Raw genomic sequence first — 25,068 nt, forward strand, 5'->3', positions numbered from 1 at the left:
GCAGCAGAGTGAAGTATAGGCTGAAGCGGGGAGAAACAGGAGAATGGGAGATCAGAAAGGAGGCCGGTGCAGTAATCCAGTTGGGATAGGATGAGAGACTGAATCAGCAAGGTAGAAGTTTGGATGGAATCGTCAGGCTACTAGATGATCACTGAGTGGTCCCTAGGAGGTCAGCAGGTGGCCTCAGGGGGTTTTCTGAATGGCTGCTGGGTGGTCGCTGGGCAGTCACTAGGTTGTACCCCAGTGGTCGGTGGGGGGTGGTGATGGGGAGGATGGAATGGTGACCAGGGCTCTGGAATTCTGGGCGGTTCTGGAGGCAGCAGTTGAGGCCGTTGGCGATGCTAGCAGTTAGGGATGGCAGCCCCGGGGGCAGCCCCGGAAAATGCTACCACGGCCCCTCCCAATCCGGGGGAAGAGCAGGAGGGGACCACCGTAAAGGGACACGTTTCTAAGGTATTTCCTGGCTAGGCTGGAAGAACGAGAACAGGCTTAGGCTTTACTTCACTGTGGCAATGTGAATCAGTCTGTGCCCCCCAGTGTCCTCGCCCCGAGGGTCAGCCTGTGTCCCTCGGTGTCCTTGCCCAAAGGATTAGACTTCCCCACCCCCACCCCACCTCACGTGTCCTTCCCCCGAGGGTCAGCCTGTGCCCCAGGCATCCTCACCCACAGGGTCACCCCTCAGCCTGTGCCCCTTGGTGTCCTCACCCCGAGGGTCAACCTGTGACCCCCTGGCATCCTTGCCCCAAGTGTTAGCCTGTGTCCTCCAACATTCTCACCCCGAGGGTCAGCCTATGCTCCTTGGTGTCCTTGCCCTGAGAGTCAGCCTGTGTTCCCTGGTATCATCACCCCAAGGGTCAGCCCAAGTCCCCCCAGCATATATGCCCCAAAGGTCAGCCTGTGTTCTCTGTTGTGCTCACCTTGAGGGTCAGCCTATGTCCCCCATCCTCCTCCCCACAAGGGTCAGCCTATATTCCTTGGTGTCCTTGTTCTGAGGGCCAGCCTGTGTTCCCTGGCATCTTTGCCCTGAGGGTCAGTCTGTGTCCAACCAGTATCCTCACCCAGAGGGTCAGCCTGTGTTCCCCAGCAACCATGCCCTGAGGGTGAGCCTGTGCCCCTCCCAATCGCCCTGACTCCCTCTCTCTTCTCTACCCCCCTCCCTGTCCCACAGCACTTGTGTAAGTATGCACAAATTTATTATTCTATTTATTTTATTACTGATGTGTATGTATCTATAATTCTATTTATTTATAATGATGCTATTGATGCCTGTTTACTTGTTTTGATTTCTGTCTCCCCCCTTCTAGATTATGAGCCTGTTGTTGGGTAGGGATTATCTCTAATTGTTGCTGAATTGCACTTTCCAAGTGCTTAGTACAGTGCTCTGCACACAGTAAGTGCTAAATAAATACAACTGAATGAATGAATGAATGAAGCAACATAGGCTAGTGGAAAGAACACAGGCTTGGGAGTCAGAGTACCTGGATTCTAATCCCAGCTCTGCCGATTGTTCTGCCAATTGCTTGCTATGTCAACTTGGGCAAGTCACTTAACTTTTCTGTGCCTCAGTTTCCTCAACTGTAAAATAGGGATTCAACATCTGTTCTACCTCCTACTTATGACTATGAGCCCCTATTCATTCATTCATTCAATCATATTTACCAAGTGCTCACTTTGTGCAGAGCACAGTACTAAGTACTTGGAAAGTACAATACAGCAATAAAGAGACAATCCCTGCCCACAGTGAGCTCACAGTCTAGGGGGTGGAGAAAAAATTAATACAAGTAAACAGACATCAATATAAATTAAAATCTTATATATTCATATATACATGAATGCTGTGGGCTGTGTGTGCTGTGTGTAGACTTTCCCATCACTGTAGATGACACCACCATCCTTCCCTGTCTCACAAGCCAGTAACCTTGGCATTATCCTTAACTCATCCTCTAATTCAACCCACACATTCAATCCATCACCAAATCTTGTTGGTTTAACCTTCACAACATAGCTAAAATACATCCTTTCCTCTCCATCTAAACTGCTACCTTGTTAATACAATCATTCATCCTACCCCACCTAGATTACTGCATCAGCCTCCTTGCTGACCTCCTAACCTCCTGCCTCTCCCCACTGCAGTCCAAACTTCACTCCACTGCCCGCATTATCTTTCGACAGAAATGATCAGGACGTGTCACCTCCCAACTCAAAAATCTCCAGTGGTTACCTGTTCACCTCCAAATCAAACAAAAACTCCTCTCCTTTGGCTTTAAAGCACATCATCACCTCACCCCCTCCTAATCAATCAATCAATCAATCGTATTTATTGAGCACTTACTGTGCAGAGCATTGTACTAAGCGATTGGGAAGTACAAGTTGGCAACATATAGAGACAGTCCCTACCCAACAGTGGGCTCACAGTCTAGATGGAGGAGACAGAGAACAAAACCAAACATATTAACAAAATAAAATAAATAGAATAGATATGTGCAAGTAAAATAAATAAATAAATAAATAGAGTAATAAATATGTACAAACATATATACATATATACAGGTGCTGTGGGGAAGGGAAGGAGGTAAGACGGGGGGATGGAGAGGGGGACGAGGGGGAGAGGAAGGAGAGGGCTCGGTCTGGGAAGGCCTCCTGGAGGAGGTGAGCTCTCATTAAGGCCTTGAAGGGAGGAAGAGAGCTAGCTTGGCAGATGTGAGGAGGGAGGGCATTCCAGGCCCGGGGATGACGTGGGCCGGGGGTCAACGGCAGGACAGGCGGGAACGAGGCACGGTGAGGAGTTTAGCGGCAGAGGAGCGGAGGGTGTGGGCTGGGCTGGAGAAGGAGAGAAGGGAGGTGAGGTAGGAGGGGGCGAGGGGATGGACAGCCTTGAAGCCCAGGGTGAGGAGTTTCTGCCTGATGCGCAGATTGGTAGCCATTGGAGATTTTTGAGGAGGGGAATAACATGCCCAGAGCGTTTCTGGACAAAGACAATCCGGGCAGCAGCATGAAGTATGGATTGAAGTGGGGAGAGACACGAGGATGGGAGATCAGAGAGAAGGCTGATGCAGTAGTCCAGACGGGATAGGATGAGAGCTTGAATGAGCAGGGTAGCGGTTTGGATGGAGAGGAAAGGGCGGGTCTTGGCAATGTTGCAGAGCTCAGACCGTCAGGTTTTGGTGACAGCTTGGATGTGAGGGGTGAGTGAGAGAGCGGAGTCGAGGATGACACCAAGGTTGCAGGCTTGTGAGATGGAAAGAATGGTAGTGCCATCAACAGTGATGGGAAAGTCAGAGAGAGGGCAGGGTTTGGGAGGGAAGACAAGGAGTTGAGTCTTGGACATGTTGAGTTTTAGGTGGCGGGCAGACATCCAGATGGAGATGTCCTGAAGGCAGGAGGAGATGTGAGCCTGGAGGAAGGGGGAGAGAGCAGGGGCAGAGATGTAGATCTGGGTGTCATCAGCGTAGAGATGATAGTTGAAGCCGTGGGAGCGGATGAGGTCACCAAGGGAGTGCGTGTAGATCGAGAACAGAAGGGGACCAAGCACTGAACCTTGGGGAACCCCCACAGTAAGGGGATGGGAGAGGGAGGAGGAGCCTGCAAAAGAGACTGAGAATGAACGACCGGAGAGATAAGAGGAGAACCAGGAGAGGACAGAGTCTGTGAAGCCAAGGCCGGATAGCGTGTTGAGGAGAAGGGGGTGGTCCGCAGTGTCGAAGGCCGCTGAGAGGTCGAGGAGGATTAGGATAGAGTATGAGCCGTTGGATTCGGCAAGCAGGAGATCATTGGTGACCTTTGAGAGGGCAGTTTCCGTGGAATGTAGGGGATGGAAGCCAGACTGGAGGGGGTCGAGGAGAGAGTTGTTGTTGAGGAATTCGAGGCAGCGCGTGTAGACAACTTGTTCAAGGAGTTTGGAAAGGAATGGTAGGAGGGAGATGGGGCGATAACTCACTCCTAACTCCTCCAAACTCCTAACTCACCTCGCTTCTCACCTTCTACAACCCAACCCACACACTTTGCTCCTCTGGTGCTAACTTTCTCACTGTGACTCCATCTTTCCTGTCTCGCTGCCGACCCTGGCCCTCATCCTACCTCTGGCCTGGAGCTCCCTCCCTCCTCAAATCCACCAGACAATTACTCTCTTCTCCTTCAGAGCATTACTGAAGGCGTATCTCCTCCAAGAGGCCTTACCAGACCAATCCCCACTTTTCCTCATCTCCCACTCCCTTCTGCCTCACCCTGACTTGCTCCCTTTGCTCTCCCCCCGGCCCTACCCCACATTACTTATGTATATATTCATTCATTCAATCGTATTTATTGAACGCTTAATGTGTGCAAAGCAAAAGTGCTTGGGAAGTACGAGTTGGCAACATATAGAGACGGTCCCTACCCAAAAACGGGCTCACGGTCTATAAGGGGGAGACAGACAACAAAACAAAACATGTAGACAGGTGTCAAGTCATCAGAATAAACAGAAATAGAGCTAGATGCACATCATTAAGAAAATAAATAGAATAGTAAATATGTACAAGTAAAACAAATAGAGTAATAAATATGTACAAACATATATACAGGTGCTGTGGGGAGGGGAAGGAGGTAGGGTGGGGGATTGATGTCTGTTTACTTGCATTGTTGTTTGCCTCCCCACTCTAGACTGTGAGCTTGTTGTGGGCAGAGATTGTCACTCTTTATTGCTGCATTGTACTTTCCCAAGCAGTTAGTACAATGCTCTGCACACAGTAAGCACTTAATAAATACGATTGAATGAATGAATGAATGAATAAATAAATGGGGCATGATGAGATTAGAGAGGAGGAAAATCCAATAGTTGATAGGATAAGTGGTTGGATCAGCTTGGTAACAGTTTGGATAGAGAGGGGAGGGTGGACTTTGGCAATGTTGTGAAAGTAGAATCGACAGAATTTGGTGACAGATTGAATATGTGGATTGAATGAGAGAAAAGGGTCGTGGCTAATGCCAAAATTATGGGCTTACTTGTTTTTGTTTTATGACACTTTATTAAGTGCTCACTGTGTGTCAAACACTGTTCTAAGCACTGGGGTAGGTACAAGTTAATTAGGTTGGACACAGTCCCTGTCCGGCATGGGAGTTCACAGTCTTAAGTAGGAGGGAGAATGATTCCCGTTTTACAGTTGAGAAAACTGAGGCACAGAGAAGTTAAGTGACTTGCCCAAGGTCATAGGGCAAGCAATTGGCAGAGCAATCAACAGAGCCAAGATTAGAACCCAGATCCTCTCACTCCCAGGCCCATGCTCTTTCCACTAGGGCATGCTTCTTCTCTTGTGAGACACAGAGGATGGTGATATTGTCCACACTGATGGGAAAGTCATAGGGAGGACAGGGTTTGGGTGGGAAGGTGAGGAGGTCTGTTTTGGACATTAACTTTCGGTGTCTGCAGGACATCATCATCAATCGTAGTTATTGAGCGCTTACTGTGTGCAGAGCACTGTACTAAGCGCTTGGGAAGTACAAGTTTGCAACATATAGAGACAGTCCCTACCCAACAGTGGGCGCGCAGTCTAAAAGGGGGGAGACAGAGAACAAAACCAAACATACTAACAAAATAAAATAAATAGAATAGATATGTACAAGTAACATAAATAAATAAATAAATAAATAGAATAATAAATATGTACAAACATATATACATATATACAGGTGCTGTGAAAGGAAGGAGGTAAGATGGGGGGGATGGAGAGGGGGACGAGGGGGAGAGGAAGGAAGGGGCTCAGTCTGGGAAGGCCTCCTGGAGGAGGTGAGCTCTCAGTAGGGCCTTGAAGGGAGGAAGAGAGCTAGCTTGGCGGATGGGCAGAGGGAGGACCACAGAGAGATGTCCTGAGGAAATGTGAGCCTGCAGTGAGGGAGCGAGATCAGGGCTGGAGATGGAGATTTGGCAATCATTCATGGAGAGGGGGCAGGTGAAGCCGTGGAAGTGAATTAGTTCTCTAGCTGGAGAATAGAAGGGGATCTGGAACTGAGCCTTGAGGGACTCCAGGTTCAAGGTACCCACTGCGCTCTCTCTCCCTTAATTCTCCTCACTTCTCTCTGACTCCAATCCGGCCCACACACTTCTGCCCTCCTCTACCACGCACTCCAGATATTAGTCATGGTCATCTACCGCCGCCCCCGCCCCCCGCCCCCCCCCGGCCCCCGCCCAAGGTCTCACCTCCAAATTTTTTAACCATTTGGCTCCCTTTTTCACATTCCTTCTCTCTTTCTCCATGCCTACATTGATCCTCAGAGACTTCAATATCCACAGAGATGCTCCAGTTGACCCTTCCGTCACCTGCTTCTATCACTCCTCAATTCCACTGACCTCTTGCTCCACCCCACCTCACCCAGTCACCAACTTGGACACACACTCGATCTCATCATCTCTAGCCACTGCACAATCTCCACCCTTAACAACTCTGAAATCCCTTTATCTGAACATAACCTCCTCACCTGCCTTCTCTCAAACGCACCTCCTCCCTGCAAATCCATGCTGCTCCCCCAAGTAGACCTCCAATCTTTTGACCCATCCAATTTTCTCAACTCATCATGCCCCATTTACTCATTCATTCATTCAGTCATATTTATTGAGCGCTCATGGTGTGCAGAGCACTGTACTAAGTGTTTGGAAAGTACAATTCAGCAATAGAGAAAATCCCTGCCCACAACAGGCTTATTAGCCTCCTTACCCAAACTACCTTCCCTTGATGACCAAATGATGCTCTCAACACCACCCTCTCTATTGAACTCAACTCACTTGTTCCCCCATCCCTTTGTCATTCTCATACCACTAACTCACAGCCTGGATCACCTCCACAGTCCACCTCCTTCACTCTTGTGCCAAGTCACTGAGCGCTGCTGGTGGAAATCTAGATATCAGGCTTACTTCGTTCATTTCAGGTTTATCCTTGCCTGCTTTAACTCTGCCTTCTCATCTGCCTGACAAAATTATTTCTCCATCTTTATTAACACCTATGTCCATTACCCTTGCGAGTTGTTCCAGATGCTAAACTCCCTCCACAACCCCCCCCCCCCCATCCCACTGACTTCCCCATCTCTTGCCCCTAATGACCTGGTCACCTACTTTATTGAAAAAAATGATACTTTTCAGATGTCATCTCCCTAAAAATCTCTCCTGTCCCTCCTCAGTCCCTCCCTCCTCCTGCCCCTTCTTTAACTTTCCCATCTTTCCCAGGGGTCTCTCTAGAGGAGATCTCCTGTCTTCTCTTGAATTCCACTCCACTCCACTTGCACACCCAATGCCATTCCTTCACAACTTATCGAAACAACTGTCCCCTCCTTTTTTCCCTCCCTAACTGCCATCTTCAACTGTTCGCTCTCCAATGGCTTCTTTCCCACCACTTTCAAACATTCTCTGTCTCCCCTCTCCCCTGTCTCCCCTCTCCTAGAAAATCCCTTCCTTGACCCCACGTCTCCCTACAGTTGTCATGCCATCTCTTTCCTACCATTCCTCTCCAAAATCTTTGAGCAAGTTGTCTACACCCGCTGTCTCAAGTTCCTCTCCTTGACCTCCTCCAATCTGGCTTCCGTCCCCTTCAGTCCACAGAAACTGCCCTCTCAAAAGTCACCAATGATCTTCTTCCTGCCAAATCCAACAGCATCTACTCCATCCTAATCCTCCTCAATTGCTCAGCTGCCTTCGAAATTGTTGATCTCCCCCTTCTCTTGGAAACATTATTTAACCTCGGCTTCACTGACATGGTCCTCTCCTGGTTCTCCTCCTCTCTGTCTGCTCATTCTCAATCTCTTTCGTGGGCTCCTCCTCTGTCTCCCACCCCATAAACGTGGGAGTACCTCAAGGTTCAGTACTGGATCCCCTTCTATTCTGCATCTACATCCACTCCCTTGGAGTTCTCATTCACTCACATGGCTTCAACTAACACCTCTATGTGGATGACACCCAAATCTACAACTCCAGCCTTGATCGCTTACCCTCTCTGTAATCTCGCATTTCCTTCTGCCTTCAAGACATCTCTACTTGGATGTCCTCCTGCCATCTCAAACTTAATATGTCTAAAAGTGAACTCCTTATCTTCTTACCCAAACCCTGTCCTTCCACTAACCTTCCCATCGCTGTAGATGGCACTACCATTCTTCCTGTCTTGCAAGCCAGTAAACCTGGTGTTATCCTTGACTCCTCTCTCTCATTCAGCCAACATATTCAATCTATCACTAAGTCCTGTCGGTTCTACCTTCATAACATCACTAAAATCCACCTTAGCCTCTCCATCCAAACTGCTACCTCGTTAATGCTATATGCTACCTCGTTATATGTTGCCAACTTGTACTTCCCAAGCGCTTAGTAGTGCTCTGCACACAGTAAGTGCTCAATAAATATGATTGATTGATTGATTGTTAATCCAAGAAATTATCCTTTCCCACCTGGATGACTGTATCAGCCTCCTTGCAGACCTACGTGCCTTCTGTCTCTCCTCACTCCAGTCCATACTTCTCCCTGCTGCCCAGCTCATTTTTCTACAGAAACATTTCGGCCATGTTTTCCCACTCCTCAAGAACCTGCAGTGGTTGCCCACTCACCTCCACATCAAACAGAAACTCCTCACCATTGACTTTAAAGCACTAAATCACCTTGTCCCCTCCTACCTCACCTTACTACTCTCCTACTACAACCCAGCCTGCTAATTTTGCTCCTCTAATGCTAACCTTCTCACTCTATCTTGATCTCATCTAGCTCATCACCAACCTCTCACCCACATCCTGCCTTTTGCCTGGAATACCCTCCTTCCTCATATCCGACAGCCAATTATTCTCCCCCACTTCAAAGCTTTATTGAAGGCACATCTCCTCCAAGAGGCCTTCCCTTACTAAGCCCTCCCTCCCCCTTCCTCTTCTCTCTCTCCCTCCTACATTTCCTTGACATGCTCTCTTCATTCATCCCCCCTCCCAGCCCCACAGCACTTATGTACATATCTGTCATTTATTTATTTATGTTAATGTATGCCTCCACCTCTAGACTGTAAGCTTGTTGTGGGTAGGGAATGTGTCTGTTTATTGTTCATTTGTACTCTGCCAAGCAGTTAGTTCATTGCTCAGCACACAGGAAGTGCTCAATAAATACGATTGAACAAATGAGTGCCACTTACACCTCTGTTGCCATTGACTTCTTCCTCAGGCCCTCCCTCCTGCCTGGAACTAAGTCTTCCTATATAATAATAATAATAATAATAATAATAATAATAATAATAATATTGTTAAGTGCTTGCTATATGTCAGGCACTGTACTAAACACTGGGGGGATACAAGCAATTTTGTCTGGACATTGTCCCTGTCCCATACCGGGCTCACAGTCTTAATCTCCATTTTGTGGATGATGAAACTGAGGCACAGAGAAGTGAAGTGACTTGCCCCAGGTCACACAACAGACAATTGGCTGAGCTGGGATTAGAGCTCATGTCCTTTGACTCCCAGGACTTTGCTCTATTCATTAGGCCATGCTGCCTCTGACAGATCAGCACATTGTATACCTTCCAACCCCTACTGAAATCCTTTCTCCTCCAGGAAGCCTTCCCTGACTATTTTCTCATCTTCCCAGCCTATTTCCCCTCCCTTCTGCATCATCCATGCACTTAATCCCTGCTAAAAAACACCCACAACTGTAATGAACACTATCTTATTCTTGGCTGCTTCCTCATCTATCATTGTTTTATTATCTTTCTCCCTCTAGATTGGAAGCTCCTTGTGGGCAGGTAATGTATCTAACAACTCTGTTATACTATACTCTCCCAAGCGCTTGGTACAGTGCTCTGCTCACATGAAGTGCTCAATAAATATGACGGATTGGCTGATCGTATCTACCAACCCTTTCGTAGTGCTCCGCACTAAGTGCTCAACAAATAACATTGATCGAGTGGTAAGATTGTAATTGAACTTTGAAGATGGGGAGAAGTGTGAAGGGGAAGGATTTTCAGGCAGGAGGAAGGGCGGGAGGATGAAGTCAGCAGCGAGAGAGATGAAAAAGAGACAAGGAAAGTGGTTTGAGCAAAGTCTGCGAGGTAGTGATGGGGGAGGGAGGAGAAGAAGTAGCATGGCCTAGTGGAAAGAGCACAGACTGGGGAGTCAGTGGAACTGGGTTCTAATCACAGCCCTGCCAACTGTTTCCTCGGTGACCTTGGGCAAGTCACTTAACTTCTCTGTGCCTCCATTTCCTCAACTGTGAAATGGAGATTAAATACCTTTCCTCCCTCCTTCTTAGACTGTAAATCTGACTTAACTAACTTGTTCTTACCCCAGTGCCTAGAACAATGTTTGACACATAGGAAGTGCTTTAAAAATACCATGAAAAAGAAGAAAGTCAAAAGTGTGCCATGTGCCTCAAAGATAGGGGGGAGCTGTAAGGGCGGAGCGGATGGACTTCCCATCGGAGAAGTTGGGGTCAGAGAAACCAAGGTGAGGTGGTGGTCTCCAGTGCCTAAAGAAACCGAAAGATTGAGGAGTGTCAGGATGCAATAGGGGCCGATGACTTTGGCAAAGGGCAGGTTACTGGTGATGGCGAGATTGGCCTCCAAAAGGCAGAGGGGACTGAAGCCACTGTGAACAGGGCCAAGGAGAGAGTGGGAGGAGGGAGATGGTATGGTGGGCCTAGCGAAGAAGGGTACTTTAGGGTGGGTGGAGACAACGGTGGGTTTAAAGGCAGAAGAAAAGAAACCACGTGGCAGCAGTTGAAGATGGCGGTCTTGGAGGGAGGAAGGGTGGATGCAAGGGTCTTATAAAAAGGGAAGAGATGGGCTCAGAGCCCGGGGGGATGGAGTAGATTTTGAAACCTCTCTCTTCTCCTGGCACATCCCAGTTCTTAAGTTCTCCGAAGTTCACGTCCAACCTGATCCTCTCTTCTGACTCTTCTGTGTCCAGCTTGGAAATCATCCATGTAAGTTCCTAAGTTCCTTGTCGAGGGGGAATGGGGGAGGGAGGGCATTTGTTATTCTCTACATTTCAAGTATCTAGTAAGTACGGTGGGCACTCAATAAATGTTACTACTGCTATTCCTGCCCAAATCCACCAAATAACATCCCTTTCCACCTCAAAAGTCACTTCATCCAAGAGGTCTTCCCTGACTAACTGCTCATCTACCTGGGAATGCCAATCCTTTAGCTACCTCCTCCGGAAGGCCTTCCCTGGCTGACTAATGCCCATGCTGTTGCACCAGCCATCTGGGAAACAAATGACAAAAATCACAAGGAAATCAATCAATCAATGAGAAGCAGCATGGCCTATAGGAAAGAGTTCGGGCCAGGGAACCAGGAGACCTGGGTTCTAAGTCCATCTCCACCACTTTCATTCATTCATTTATTCAATCGTATTTATTGAGCACTTACTATGTGCAAAGCACTGTACTAAGCACTTGGGAAGTACAAGTTGGCAACATATAGAAATGATCCCTAACAATGGGCTCACAGTCTAGAAGCAGTGTGGCTCAGTGGAAAGAGCATGGGCTTTGGAGTCAGAGGTCATGGGTTCGAATCCTGGCTCCACCACAAGTCTGCTGTGTGACCTTGGGCAAGTCACTTAACTTCTCTGAGCCTCAGTTACCTCATCTGTAAAAATGGGGATTAAGACTGTAAGCCCCATATGGGACAACTTGATCACATTGTATCCCTCCCAGTGCTTAGAACAGTGCTTTGCACATAGTAAGCACTTAACAAATGCCATCATTATTATTATTATTAGAAGGGGGAGACAGACAACAAAACAAAACATGTGGACAGGTGTCAAGTCATCAGAATAAATAGAAGTAAAGCTAGATGCACATCATTAACAAAATAAATAGAATAGTAACTTGCCTGCTGTGTGACCTTAGGCAAATCAATTAAGTTTCCTGGGCCTCAGTTTCCTCATCCCTGAACTGAGGATTAAATGCCTGTTCTCTCACCCCCTGAGACTGGGAGCCCCATGTGGGACAGCGACTGAGTCTGATCTGATGACCTTGTATCTTTCCCAGTGCTTAGGACAGTACTTGGCACATGGTAAGTGCTGAACAAATGCCACAGGGATTATTATACAGAGCTGGCACTGAGTGCAAAGCACTGTACTAAGCACTTGGGGAAACACAACAGAAACCAGACTGACACTGACAATGAAACGGTGAGACACAGGGGAGGACAGAGAAGCCACAGCCAGGAGGAGAACAGAACCATGACTATGATGAGGAGGGAGAATGTCACCAGCTCCTCAGAACAATCTAGAAATGAAATACCCCTAGGTATGTGTCCTGAGTGGTGCTGCTGGGTGGTATTGGTCGGGGAAGTGATTCTTTATCCTACTGGGGTTGAGGCTACTTGTGTCCAGAGGTTGTTTTTCCAACTGGATTAAAGCACCTCTAGTGTAGACTGACTGTAGATACCCAATAATAATGATAGTATTTGTGAAGCACTTACCATGTGCCAGGCGCTCTTCTAAGCACTGGAGTCGATACAAGCTAAGCAGATTTGACATAGTCCCTGTCCCACATAGGGCTTACAGTTTTAAGGGAAGCAGCACAGCATAGTGGATAGAGCATGGGCCAGAGAGTCAGAAGGTCATGGGTTCTAATCCCAGTTCTGCCACTTGTCTGCTGTGTGGCCTTGGGCAAGCCACTTCACTTCTCTGGGTCTCAGTGACCTCTCCTGTAAAATGGAGATTGATTGTGAGCCCCACGTGGAACAGGGACTGTGCCCAACCAGATTTGCTCATATCCACCCCAGTGCTTAGTACAGTGCCTGGCACATAGTAAGCAGCTTAACAAATACCATGATAATAATAATAATAAGTATTATTATTCCCCACTTTACAGATGAGGTAACTGAGGCACAGCAAAGTGAAGTGATTTGCCCAAGATCACACAGCAGACAAGTGGTGGAGCCGTGATTAGAACCCAGGTCCTTCTGAATCCCAGGCCCATGCTCTAACCATTAGACCATGCTAGCGTAGATTGACTGCAAGTGCCTCTAGGGTAGACTACATAAATTACATTCCCATAATTTATTTATATTAGTGTCTGCCTCCCCTCTAGACTGTAAGCTCCTTGTGGGCAGAGAACCTGTCCACCAACTCTGGTGTATTGGACTCCTCCAAGTGCTTAGTACAGTGCTCTGTACAGAGTAAGCACTCAATAAATACCATTGATTGATTGACTGACTAATTGTAGGCACCCCTAGCCTAGACCATGTCATTCTATTGTATGTTCCCAAGTGCCAATACAGCAGTCTGCCCACAGCAGGCACCCAGCACAGTGCTGTGCCCAAAGCAGGTGCCCAGCTCAATGCTCTGCTCACAACAGGCATCCAGTACAGCACTGCCAACAGAAGGCTCACAGCAGGTGCATGTAAAAATGTTGACTCAATCTCACTTGCCCTGCAACTCTAGGCTGCAGACGTTGCTCCTGGCCAGTCCAAGGGGGCAGAGAGAGCTTTAAGGCTCTTCCCCTCCCATCACGTTCTCGTCCTTGGACCCCTGCTCCACCCTGCCCTTCTCCCTGTTCCCAATCCTGCCCTTCGTCCCATCCTCTCTTTCCAGTCCTCCCGTCCTGCCCTCCCCCAAACTCCTCTTCTTTTGTTCCCCTAGAGAACCCACAGGTTCCCGCTGGGCATCATCTTCATCTTGGTTAGCGAGTTTGCAGAGCGCTTTGCCTTCCATGGCACAAAAGGTACCAATCGGATCAATCCGGTGTCCAGGAGCCATGCGGGGGGTTGGGGGTAGAAGGCAGGGATCACCACCAGCGGCATCACGGGGACCAGAGGCCAGAGGATTGCCCTCTGACCATGAGGTTAGGCGAAGGAGCACAGGACTAGGGACTGGGCTGGAAGCTGCCCATCCCTCGCCATGGCCCAGCCAATACTCACTTCCTGTAACTCAGCCAGGGTCCTGCCAGGGGCCCCAGGGTTGTGCCCTGGCACAATGACCAACCATGACATCCACACTGGTTCCCTTCTCCGCCCACCTATGGCCTTGGCCTCCACCTCCTGTACCCACCCTCTGCCAGCTTCTACCCCCTGTCCCTGCCCCCAGTCTCCACCTGTCTGCCGCCTCCATCACTTGTTCCCTGCTTCCCCTACCTGCCCCACCTCGGGGAAACAAAGGGCAGAATGTGGGAGAAACTCGGGGAGCAGATGGTGGGAAATGGGGACTGAAGGACGAGTATGGGGGAAGCTTGGGGAGTGGATGGTGGGGTTCGGGGACTTGGGGCGGAGCTAATTGGAGGGCCCGGGAGAACCTAGGCCATGGGAGAGAGCAGGCCTAGCTCCCTTGAGCTTCCGGGGGAGTGAGGGGTAGTGAACAGAGGAGGTTAGGGTGCAGGGGAGTGAAGGGCAGAGCATAGGGGAAGCTCGGGTAGAGAATGGTGGGGTACGAGGGAGCTCGCTGAGCGAATGGTGGAGTGTGGAGGAGCTCGGGGAGCAAATGGTGGGTTACAGGGAGCTTGGGGAGCAAACAATGGGTCACAGAGGCACTCGGGCAGCGAAAGATGGGTCACGGAGGAGCTCAGGGAGCCAATGGTGGAGTGAACAGGAGTTTGGGGGGCGAATAGTGGGGTGAGGAGGGAATCGGGGCCCTTGTGCTCCGGGTGACGCAGGGACCCTCGTAGGTGCGAAAGGGCACCACGACAAAAGCCGAGCACGAGGATGGAGGCCTGGCAGCCAGTGCCACTCAGCGACGCTTACCCCCGCCCCGCTTTCCCACAGCCTGCTCTCTCCCTTGGCCTAGGTTCTCAGTGTGGCTCAGTGGAAGGAGCCCGGGCTTTGGAGTTCATGGGTTCAAATCCCGACTTTGCCAATTGTCAGCTGTGTGACTTTGGGCGAGTCACTTAACTTATCTGGGCCTCAGTTACCTCATCTGTAAAATGGGGTTGAAGACTGTGAGCCCCCTGTGGGACAAACCTGGTCACCTTGTATCCTCCCCAGCGCTTAGAACAGTGCTTTGCACATAGTAAGTGCTTAATAAATGCCATTATTATTATTATTATTCTCCCGGGCCCTCCAATTAGCACCGGGGAGGCGGAGGAGGGAAGGGGACCGTGCTCGGCCTGCCTTTCTCCTCGGCGATTGGCTGTTGGAGCGGACGGGCCCTACAGTCCTCATCATCAATTGTATTTATTGAGCGCTTACTGTGTGCAGAGTACTGTACTAAGCGCTTAGTGATTGGCTGTCTGCGCGTTGCCGGGCAGATTTCCGTAGCGCCCCGAGATCGCGGAGCCCCGACCCGTTGGCGACGCATTGGAGCTGTTGCCCTGGGCTTCCTTCGGGCCGCCGCCCAGCCGTCTTCCCGGCACCAATTTGGGGCATTGGGAAGTTTGGCGGCAAAAACGCTTACTGATATACAGATGCCCCCTCCTCCTCCCTCTACTCAATCAATCAATCAATCAATCGTATTTATTGAGTGCTTACTGTGTGCAGAGCACTGTACTCCTTCCCTTACCCTGTCCATCTTGCACCTTTGTCAGATACAGCGCTTAGTATAGTGCCTGGCACAAAATAAGCGCTTAACAAATGCCATTATTATTATAATTTTGGAATCCACACTCCCCCCGCCAGCTCTCCTGCTGGCCCCAAGAGCTTAGTACAGTGCTCTGCTCACAGTAAGCGCTCAATAAATACGATTGATTGATTGATTGATTGATTGAACCGGCCTCTCGCTCCAGTCACCCCTCTCCAGTGGGCTCCCCACCCTCTCCATTCATTCATTCATTCAATCAATCAATCAATCGTATTTATTGAGCGCTTACTGTGTGCAGAGCACTGTATTAAGCACTTGGAAAGTACAATATAGCAATAAAGTTAGACAATAATCATCATAATAATAATGGCATTTATTAAGCGCTCACTATGTGCAAAGCACTGTTCTAAGCTCTGGGGAGGTCACAAGGTGATCAGGTTGTCCCACGGGGGGCACACAGTCTTAATCCCCATTTTACAGATGAGGTAAATGAGGCACAGAGAAGTTAAGTGACTTGCCCAAAGTCACACAGCTGACGGCAGAGCCGGGATTTGAACCCCTGACCTCTGACTCCAAAGCCCGGGCTCTTTCCACTGAGCCATGCTGCTTCCCCATCCCCCCCCTCAATGGGCTCACAGTCTAGAGGGGTGGAGAAGGACCTCAATATAAGTAAACAGGAATCAATATAAACACACAGAATTATAGATATATATACATAAGTGCTGTGGGACAGGGAGAGGGAGGAAGAGCTAAGGGGCCGAGTCAGGGTAACGTGGAAGGGAGTGGGAGATGAGGAAAAGTAGGGCTTACTCTGGGAAGGCCTCTTGGAGGAGGTGCACCTTCAATAGAGCTTTGAAGGGGGTGAGAGTGATTGTCTGGTGGATTTGAGGAGGGAGGGCGTTCCAGGCTAGAGGTAGGATGTGGGCCAGGGGTCAGTGGCAGGAGAGGTGAGATGGAGATACAGTGAGAAAGGAAGAACCAGAGGAGTGGAATGTGTGGGCTGGGATGGAGAAGGGGAGAAGACAAGTGAGGTAGGAGGGGGCAACATGATGGAGAGCTTTAAAGCCAATAGTGAGGAGTCACCCCACACCCCAGGGTCCCCACTCCTCTCCATCTACCCCCTCAGGACTCCTTATTCCTTTCCAGTCATCCTTCCTTCATGTCGCCCGCCCCCCCGCTCCCCTCCAGTCACTCGGACCCTGGGCTCCCTTTCAGTCCCCCGCCAAACTCTAGTCACACTGCCCCCCTAACTGGACTGGCTTCTGCAGTTTCAGGCCTAACAGAGGGAAAAATACCACTTCCTGGAGGCCTTCCTTCCCAGCCTAGGCAGGTGGGGAGGGGTGTGGTGTGGCCAAGGGTGAAAGGGATAGGGCCCCAGAAAACTGGCACCAGAGTTCATTGTAATAATAATAATTATGGTATTTGTTAAGTGCTTATTACGTGACAGACACTGAACTAAGCGCTGGGGTGGATACAGACAAATTGGGTTGGAGACAGTCCCTGTCCCATGTGGGGCTCACAATCTTAGTCCCCATTTTACAGATGAGGGAACTGAGGCACAGAGAAGGTCACCCAGCAGACAAGTGGCAGAGGCAGGATTAGAACACATGACCTTCTGACTCATTCATTCATTCAATCGTATTTATTGAGTGCTTACTATGTGCAGAGCACACTCCCAGGCCCGTGATCTATTCACTACACCATGATGCTTTTCATGTTGTAGAAAGCCCTCCAGTGCCCCAAGGCTAGAGGCCCGGCCCATGCCTCCTGCTTCCTCAGGGCATGCACCTGGGTGGGTTTTGGGAAATGAGATGGGATGGCATGCATTCTCTGTTCCCAGTCGTGATGCTGGGAATGTGGGATGCTTTCCCCTTCCTCACTCTAACCCCACCGAACACAACCCTCCCAGCTGCGGGGAGGGGAAGGATCGGCCTTAGTTTCCCTGCTTGGCTGTAGGGTGCCTCATTACTGAAGGGGTCGTGAATTGAGGGGTGTCAGGGGGAGTAGGCAGTTGGGGCTGGGTCCTTGGGGCAATTCTGTGGGTGTTTTTCTCTCCTGGCAGGGAGAGTGGCTCGGTGTGTCCTGAGGCACTAGGGAGCAGAGGTGGGAGGACACCCCCCTGGTCTGTGCCACCTGTGGGGAAGAAGTTCTCCCTGCCTCCTTTCCTGCTGGGCCAACTCTGGGGGTAGTAGCTGGGGATTGGGGGATTCGGGGGTGGGGGTGTTGAGCGTCACTCAGCTGCTGCCTTCACAGTGCACATGACTTCAGTCTGTTCCTTTTGCTGTCTCCCACCTCTCTGTAGCTGTGCTGACTCTGTATTTCATGTACTTCCTCAAGTGGAATGAGAATTCATCCACGGCTGTGTACCACGCCTTCAGTGGCCTGTGCTACTTCATCAGCATCCTGGGAGCCATCATCGCTGACTCGTGGCTGGGGAGATACAAGTAAGGGAGGGGTCCCTCCAAGCGTGAGGAAATACGGAAAGGGAAATATGGAAGGGGAGGGGATGGAGTGGGCTGGGGTTCGCTTGACTCTCAGGCAAACTCAGCCGGGGGAAGGTCACTGAGCTGAGGAGAGAAATGCACAGCTCTCCCCACCAACCTCACCTCACCGATCTCCAGCCCAGTGCACACACTCCACTCCCCTGGCGCCAACCTACTCACAGTGCCTCAATCGCGTCCATTCATTCAATCGTATTTATTGAGCACTTACTGTGTTTAGAGCACTGTACTAAGCGCTTAGCATCTATCTCACCCCCGACCCTTCATCCACATCCTCCCTCTGGCCTGGAACACCCTCCCCTTTCTTGTCCAACAGACCTCCATTCTCCCCACCTTCAAAGCCATCCTAAAAATCACATCTTCTCCAGGAAACTTTCCCTGATTTACCTCTCTTTCCCCATCCTATTCTCTCTCCCTTTGACGTCACTTAAGCCCTTGGGTCTTTTCCCCTTAAACATTTTGCTATTCATCCATCCCCCACCCCCACTGCACTTATTTACATACCCATGTGTAATTTATTTTAATCTTTGTCTTCCCCTCTAGATTGTGAGCTTGTGCGCACTATTGACTCTATCGATTTGAACTTTCACAAATGTGTAGTAATAATAATGGTATTTGTTTAGCGCTTACTATGTGCCAAGCACTGTTGTAAGCACTGGGGTAGATACAAGGTAATCAGGTTGGGCACAGTCCCTGTCCCACATGGGACTCACAGGCTTAATCCCCATTTTAAAGGTGAGGTAACTGAGGCACAGAGAAGGGAAGTGAATTGACCAGGGTCACACAGCAGACAAGTGGTGGAGCCGGCAATAGAACCCAAGTCCTTTGACTTCCACGCCTGGGCTCTGCACGCAGAAAGTGCACAATAAATACCACTGAGTGATTTTTTTGTTGGTATTAGTTAAGCGCTTACCATGTATCATACACTGACCTAAGCGCTGAGATAGGTACAAGTTAATTAGATCAGATATGGTCCCTGTCCCACATGGGGCTCCAGTCTAAGTAGGTGGGATAAAAGGTATTTAATCCCCATTTTACAGTTGAGGTAACCAAGGCACAGATAATTTAAATGACTTGCCCAAGGTCACATAGGAGACTATTGGCATTGCCGGGATTAGAACTCAGGTCCTCTGACTCACAGGCTCGAGCTCTTTCCAGTAGGCCTTGTGGCTTCGTGGCCTCGATTGACTGGACATGTGTAGCTCAGAATGCAAACTGAGCTGGAGGAAAGGTCACTGAACCTACTCCTTTCTCCCTTCTCGCACTCCCTTTTGTGTTGCCCTGACTTGCTCTCTTTATTCATCTCCCCTCCCAGCCCCACAGCACTTATGTACATTTCTGTCATTTATTTATTTATATTTATGTCTGTCTCTCCCTCTAGACTATAAGCTCATTGAGGGCAAGGAATGTGTCTGTTTATTGTTCTATTGTATTCTCCCAAGCTCTTAGTACAGTGTTCTGCACACAATAAGCATTCAGTAAATATGATTAAATTGAATGAATGAATGAATGAATGAATGAATGGTTGGGCCAGGGATGGGGAAAGAAGGGGAGAGTGTTCGGGTTGCTCGTGATGCAGTGAAGCAGGCTTCTGGTTGCCTGACTTCTGGCCCAGGACCCTGGGGAGAAACAGCATGGTTCAGTGGAAAGAGCATGGGCTTTGGAGTCAGAGGTCATGGGTTCAAATCCCAGCTCCGCCAATTGTCAGCTGTTGACTTTGGGCAAGTCACTTAACTTCTCTGGGCCTCAGTTACCTCATCTGTAAAATGGGGATGAAGATTGTGAGCCTCCTGTGGGACAACCTGATCACCTTGCAACCTCCCTAGTGCTTAGAACAGTGCTTTGCACATAGTAAGTGCTTAATAAATGCCATTCTTCTTCTTATTATTATTACTATTAAGAAGAGCCCCTTGGTCCTGCCCACCCGGCCAGGGGGAGCCTGGGATTTGTGGCCCAAGGATCCAGGACTTGCACACAGGACTCTGACGGGCCAAGGATTGATGGAGACAACAGCCCTATCTGTTGGGGGCCTTCCCTGGGAGTCTCACTCATGGCTCCATGGCCTGAGATGACCGAAGGGGGCCCAGGCTGAATCTGACCTCTGGTCCCTGAATCAGTCAGTCAGCAAGTCAGTCGTATTTACTGAGTTTTTACCACGTACAGAGCACTATACTAAGCACTTGGGAGAGTTCGATTTAACAGTATAGCGGACTGCCCACAAAGAACTTATAGCCAAAGGGGGAAACAGACATGAATATAAATAAATACATTACAGTTATGTACTTAAAGGCTGTGGGGCTGGGCGAGGGGATAAATGATGATGATGATGGTATTTGTTAAGCACTTACTGTGTGCCACACACTATTGTAAGCTCTGGGGTAGATACAAGGTAGTCAGTTTGTCCCACATGGGACTCACAGTCTTAATCCCCATTTTACAGATGAGGTAACTGAGACAAAGAGAAGTTAAGTGGCTTGCCCAAAGTCACACAGCTGATAAGTGGCGGAGCCAGTATTAAAACCCACGACCTCTGACTCCGAAGTCCGTGCTCTTTCCATTAAGCCACGCTGCTTCTCAGTGTGAATGAATAAAGGGAGCTAGTCAGGGTGATAAGAGAGTAGGAGAAGAGGAAAAGAGGGTTTAGTCAGAGAAGGTCTGTTGTTACTATTCTATGTATTTTGTTAGTGATGTGCATATAGCTTTAATTCTATTTGTTCTGATGATTTTGACACCTTTCTACATGTTTTGTTTTGTTGTCTGTCTCCCCCTTCTAGACTGTGAGCCTGTTGTTGGGTACAGACCGTCTCTATATGTTGCCTACTTGTACTTCCCAAGTGCTTAATACAGTGCTTTGCACATAGTAAGTGCTCAATAAATACGATTTAATGAATGAATGAATGAATGAATTGGCGCTGAACCCTTTTCCTTTTTTGACTTTCCCATTGCCATCGCCAACGCCACCCTCCCAAACCCGGACCTCACAGTCTTGGTATTCGGCACCATTCATTCATTCATTCAATCATATTTATTGAGCGCTTACTATGTGCAAAGCACTGTACTAAGCTTTTGGGAGAGTACAATATAACAACAAAAGACACATTCCTGCTCACAATGAGCTCACAGTCTAGAGGGGGAGGCAGACATTAATATAAATGAATAAATAAATAAATAAATAGATTAAATAAATAAGTAAGTTGCAGATATATACATATATGTACATATGTGCTGTGGGGATGGGGAGGAAGATGAATAAAGGAGCAAGTAAGAGTGGTGCAGAAGGGAGTGGGAGAACAGGAGAGGAGGGCTTAGTCAGGGAAGGCTTCTTGGAGGAGATGTACCTTCAACAAGGTTTTGAAATGGGGGAGAGCAACTATCTGTCTGATATGTAGCTGTAATTCTATTTATTCTAATGGTATTGTCACCTATCTACTTGTTTGGTTTTGTTGTCTGTCTCCCCCTTCTAGACTGTGAGCCCATTGTTGGGTAGGGACCGTCTCTATATGTTGCCGGTTTGTACTTCCCAAGTGCATAGTACAGTACTCTGCACACAGTAAGCGCTCAATAAATGATGATGATGCCGACGATGATGTATAAATGATGAGTGATAAATGATGATGATGATGAATAAATACGATTGAATGAATGAATGAATGAATATAAGGAGGGAGGGCATTCCAGGCCAGAGGTAGGACATGGACAAGAGGTCAGTGGCAAGATAGATGAGATGGAGGTTCAGTGGGAAGGTTAGCATTAGAGGAATGAAGTGTGCGTGCTGGGTTGTAGTAGGAGAGTAGCAAGATGAAGTAGGAGGGGCAAGATGATTAAGTGCTTTAAAGCCAATGGTGAGGAGGTTTTGTTTGATGCAGAGTTGGATGGGCAACAACTGGAGTTTCTTGAGGAGTGGGGAAACATTGTTGGAATGTTTTTGAAGGAAAATGATTCGGGCAGCAGAATGGAGTATGGACTGGATTGGGGAGAGACAGGAGGCAGGGAGGTCAGCAAGAATCAAGGCAGGATAGGATAAGTGCTTGCATTAATTTGGTAGCAGTTTGGATGGAGAGGAAGGGACAGATTCTGGTGATGCTGCGAAGGTAGAACTGACAGGATTTAGTGATGGCTTGAATATGTGGGGGGAACAAGAGAGCGGAGTCAAGAATAATGCCAAAGTTACAGGCTTGTGAGACAGGAAGTATGGTTGTACTGTCAACAGTGGGAAGATAAGAAATTCAGTTTTAGCCATATTAAGTTTGAGGTGATGGGAGGACATCCAAGTAGAGATGTCTTGAAGGCAGGAGGAAATGCAAGATGGGAGAGGGAGAGAGATCAGGGCTGGAGATGTAGATTTGGGTGTCATCGACATACAGGTGATAGTTGAAGCCATGTGAGAGAATGAGTTTTCCAAGGGAGTGGGTGTAGATGGAGAAAAGAAGCAGACCCAGAACTGAGCCTTGAAGGGCACCCCACAAGTTAGGGGATGGGAGCCAGAGGAGGAGTCCGCGAAAGAGACTGAGAATGAGTGGCCAGAGAGATAGGACGAGAACCAGGAGAGGACAGTGTCGGTGAAACTAAGATCGGTTAATGTTTCCAGGAGAAAGGAGTGATCGACAGTGTCATCGGCAGCTTAGCGGTAGAGGAGGATTAGGATGGAGTAGAGGCTGTTGAATTTGACAAGGAGGAGATCATTGGTGACCTTTGAGAGGGTTGTTTCTGTGAAGCGACGGGGATGGAAGCCAGATTGGAGAGGGTCAAGGAGAAAATAATAATAATAATAATGATGGAATTTATTAAGCACTTACTATGTGCAAAGCACTGTTCTAAGCACTGGGGAGGTTACAAGGTGATCAGGGTGTCCCACGGGGCGCTTACAATCTTAATCCCCATTTTACAGATGAGGTAACTGAGGCACAGAGAAGTTAAGTGACTTGCCCAAAGTCACACAGCTGACAATTGGTGGAGTCGGAATTCGAACCCATGAACTCTGACTCCAAAGCCCGTACTCTTTCCACTGAGCCACGCTGCTTCTTAAAATTGGCGGACAGGAACTTGAGGTACCAGGTGTAGGCAGCTCACTCAAGAATTTTGGAGAGAGATGGTAGGAAAGAGATTGGGTCATAACTGGAGGGAACTGTGGGGTCAAAGGAGAATTTTTTTAGGATGGGGAGATATGGGCATGTTTAAAAGCAGTGGGGAAGAAGCCATTGGAGTGTGAACAGTGCCTTCGACACTGTGGACCACCCCTTTCTCCTCAACACGCTATCCAACCTTGGCTTCACAGACTCCGTCCTCTCCTAGTTCTACTCTTATCTCTCCGGCCATTCATTCTCAGTCTCCTTTGCGGGCTCCTCCTCCCCCTCCCATCCCCTTACTGTAGGGGTTCCTCAAGGGTCAGTTCTTGGTCCCCTTCTGTTCTCTATCTACACTCACTCCCTTGGTGAATTCATTCGCTCCCATGGCTTCAACTATCATCTCTATGCTGATGACACCCACATCTACATCTCTGCCCCTGCTCTCTCTCCCTCCCTTCAGGCTTGTGTCTCCTCCTGCCTTCAGGACATCTCCATCTGGATGTCTGCCCGCCATCTCAAACTCAATATGTCCAAGACTGAGCTCCTTATCTTCCCTCCCAAACCCTGCCCTCTCCCTGACTTTCCTTTCACTATAGATGGCACTACCATCCTTCCCGTCTCACAAGCCCACAACCTTGGTGTCATCCTCGACTCTGCTCTCTCGTTCACCCCTCAAATCCAATCCATCATCAAAACCTGCCGGTCTCACCTCCACAACATCGCCAAGATCCGCCCTATCCTCTCCATCCAAACTGCTACCTTGCTGGTTCAATCTCTCATCTTAACCTGACTGGATTACTGCATCAGCCTCCTCTCTGATCTCCCATCCGCCTGTCTTTCCCCAGTTCAGTCTATACTTCACACTGCTGGCTGGATCATCTTTGTGCAGAAACACTCTGGGCATTTTACTCCCCTCCTCAAAAATCTCCAGTGGCTGCCTGTCAACCTATGCATCAAGCAAAAACTCTTCACTCTGGGCTTCAAGACTGTCCATCACCTCACCCCCTCCTACCTCACCTTTCTTCTCTCCTTCTACAGCCCAGCCCGCACCTTCTGCTCCTCTGCCACTAACCTCCTCACTGTACCTCGTTCTCGCCTGTCCTGTCGTCGACCCCTGGCCCATATCCTCCCCCTGGCCTGGAATGCCCTCCCTCCGCACATCCGCCAAGCTAGCTCTCTTCCTCCCTTCAAAGCCCTACTGAGAGCTCACCTCCTCCAGGAGGCCTTACCAGACTGAGCCCCCTTTTTCCTCTCCTCCTCCCCATCCCCCCGCCCTACCTCCTTCCCCTCCCCACAGCACCTGTATATACGTTTGCACAGATTTATTACTCTATTTATTTTACTTGTACATATTTACTATCCTATTTACTTTGTTAATAATGTGCATTTAGCTTTAATTCTATTTGTTCTGATGACTTGACAACTGTCCACATGTTTTGTTTTGTTGTCTGTCTCCCCCTTCTAGACTTTTGATAAAGTGTGAAGGAATGGGGTCAGATGCACAGGTGGAGGGAGTGGATTTTGAGAGAAGGCAGGAGGTTTCCTCTGGAGATTGTGTTGAGAAAGATGGGAGAGTTGAAGAAGGGGCAGGAGAAGGGAGGGGATGGAGAAGAGCAGGGGAGAGTTTTGGTAGAACACTCTTAATAGTGTCAATTTTATTGATGAAGTAAGTGACCAGGTCCCTGGGGCCAAGGGATGGAGGAGGCTGGAGACAGGGGGCCTGAGGAGGAAGGTGTTTTGCAAAGCTTCCCATATTCGACTTTGACCCTCACCCCAGCCCCACAACACTTATGTCTATACCCCCTGGCCATAATTTATTAAAATGTCTGTTTTCCCCTGCAGACTGGAAGCCCCTGTGGGCTGGGATTGTGTCTTCCAACTATATTGTATTGTACTCTCCCAAGCTCTCAGTACAGTGCTCTGCACAAAGTAAGCACTCATTAAATAGCATTGATTGATTGATTGATAGATTGATTCAACTTCTCTGTTTTCTTCCCCAGGATCATTTCCTGCCTCCATGTGCTCTCCCTTCTTGGCTTTATAGGACAATATGATGCCCA

The 25,068-nt window shown here is 48.9% G+C and overlaps 1 protein-coding gene across 5 annotated transcripts in view; it reads left to right on the top strand.

Annotated features, from left to right (window-relative positions):
* The first annotated feature begins 344 nt into the window (after positions 1–344).
* Positions 345–25,068, top strand: part of LOC119933402 (solute carrier family 15 member 2-like) — a 100,151-nt gene continuing 75,427 nt past the window's right edge. For 3 of the 5 annotated variants that reach the window (XM_038752904.1, XM_038752922.1, XM_038752913.1), the window contains exons 1-4: positions 345–453; positions 10,826–10,903; positions 13,576–13,657; positions 17,744–17,885. In XM_038752904.1, coding sequence (XP_038608832.1) covers positions 355–453; positions 10,826–10,903; positions 13,576–13,657; positions 17,744–17,885 — 401 coding nt within the window. In that variant the 5' untranslated portion in view covers positions 345–354. Of the gene's footprint in view, positions 454–10,825; positions 10,904–13,575; positions 13,658–17,743; positions 17,886–25,068 lie in introns of those variants that run through there. The other 2 variants (XM_038752932.1, XM_038752941.1) reach the window with 2 other exon arrangements.

This window comes from Tachyglossus aculeatus, chromosome 1 (genome assembly GCF_015852505.1).
Source record: "Tachyglossus aculeatus isolate mTacAcu1 chromosome 1, mTacAcu1.pri, whole genome shotgun sequence".
NCBI lineage: Eukaryota > Metazoa > Chordata > Mammalia > Monotremata > Tachyglossidae > Tachyglossus > Tachyglossus aculeatus.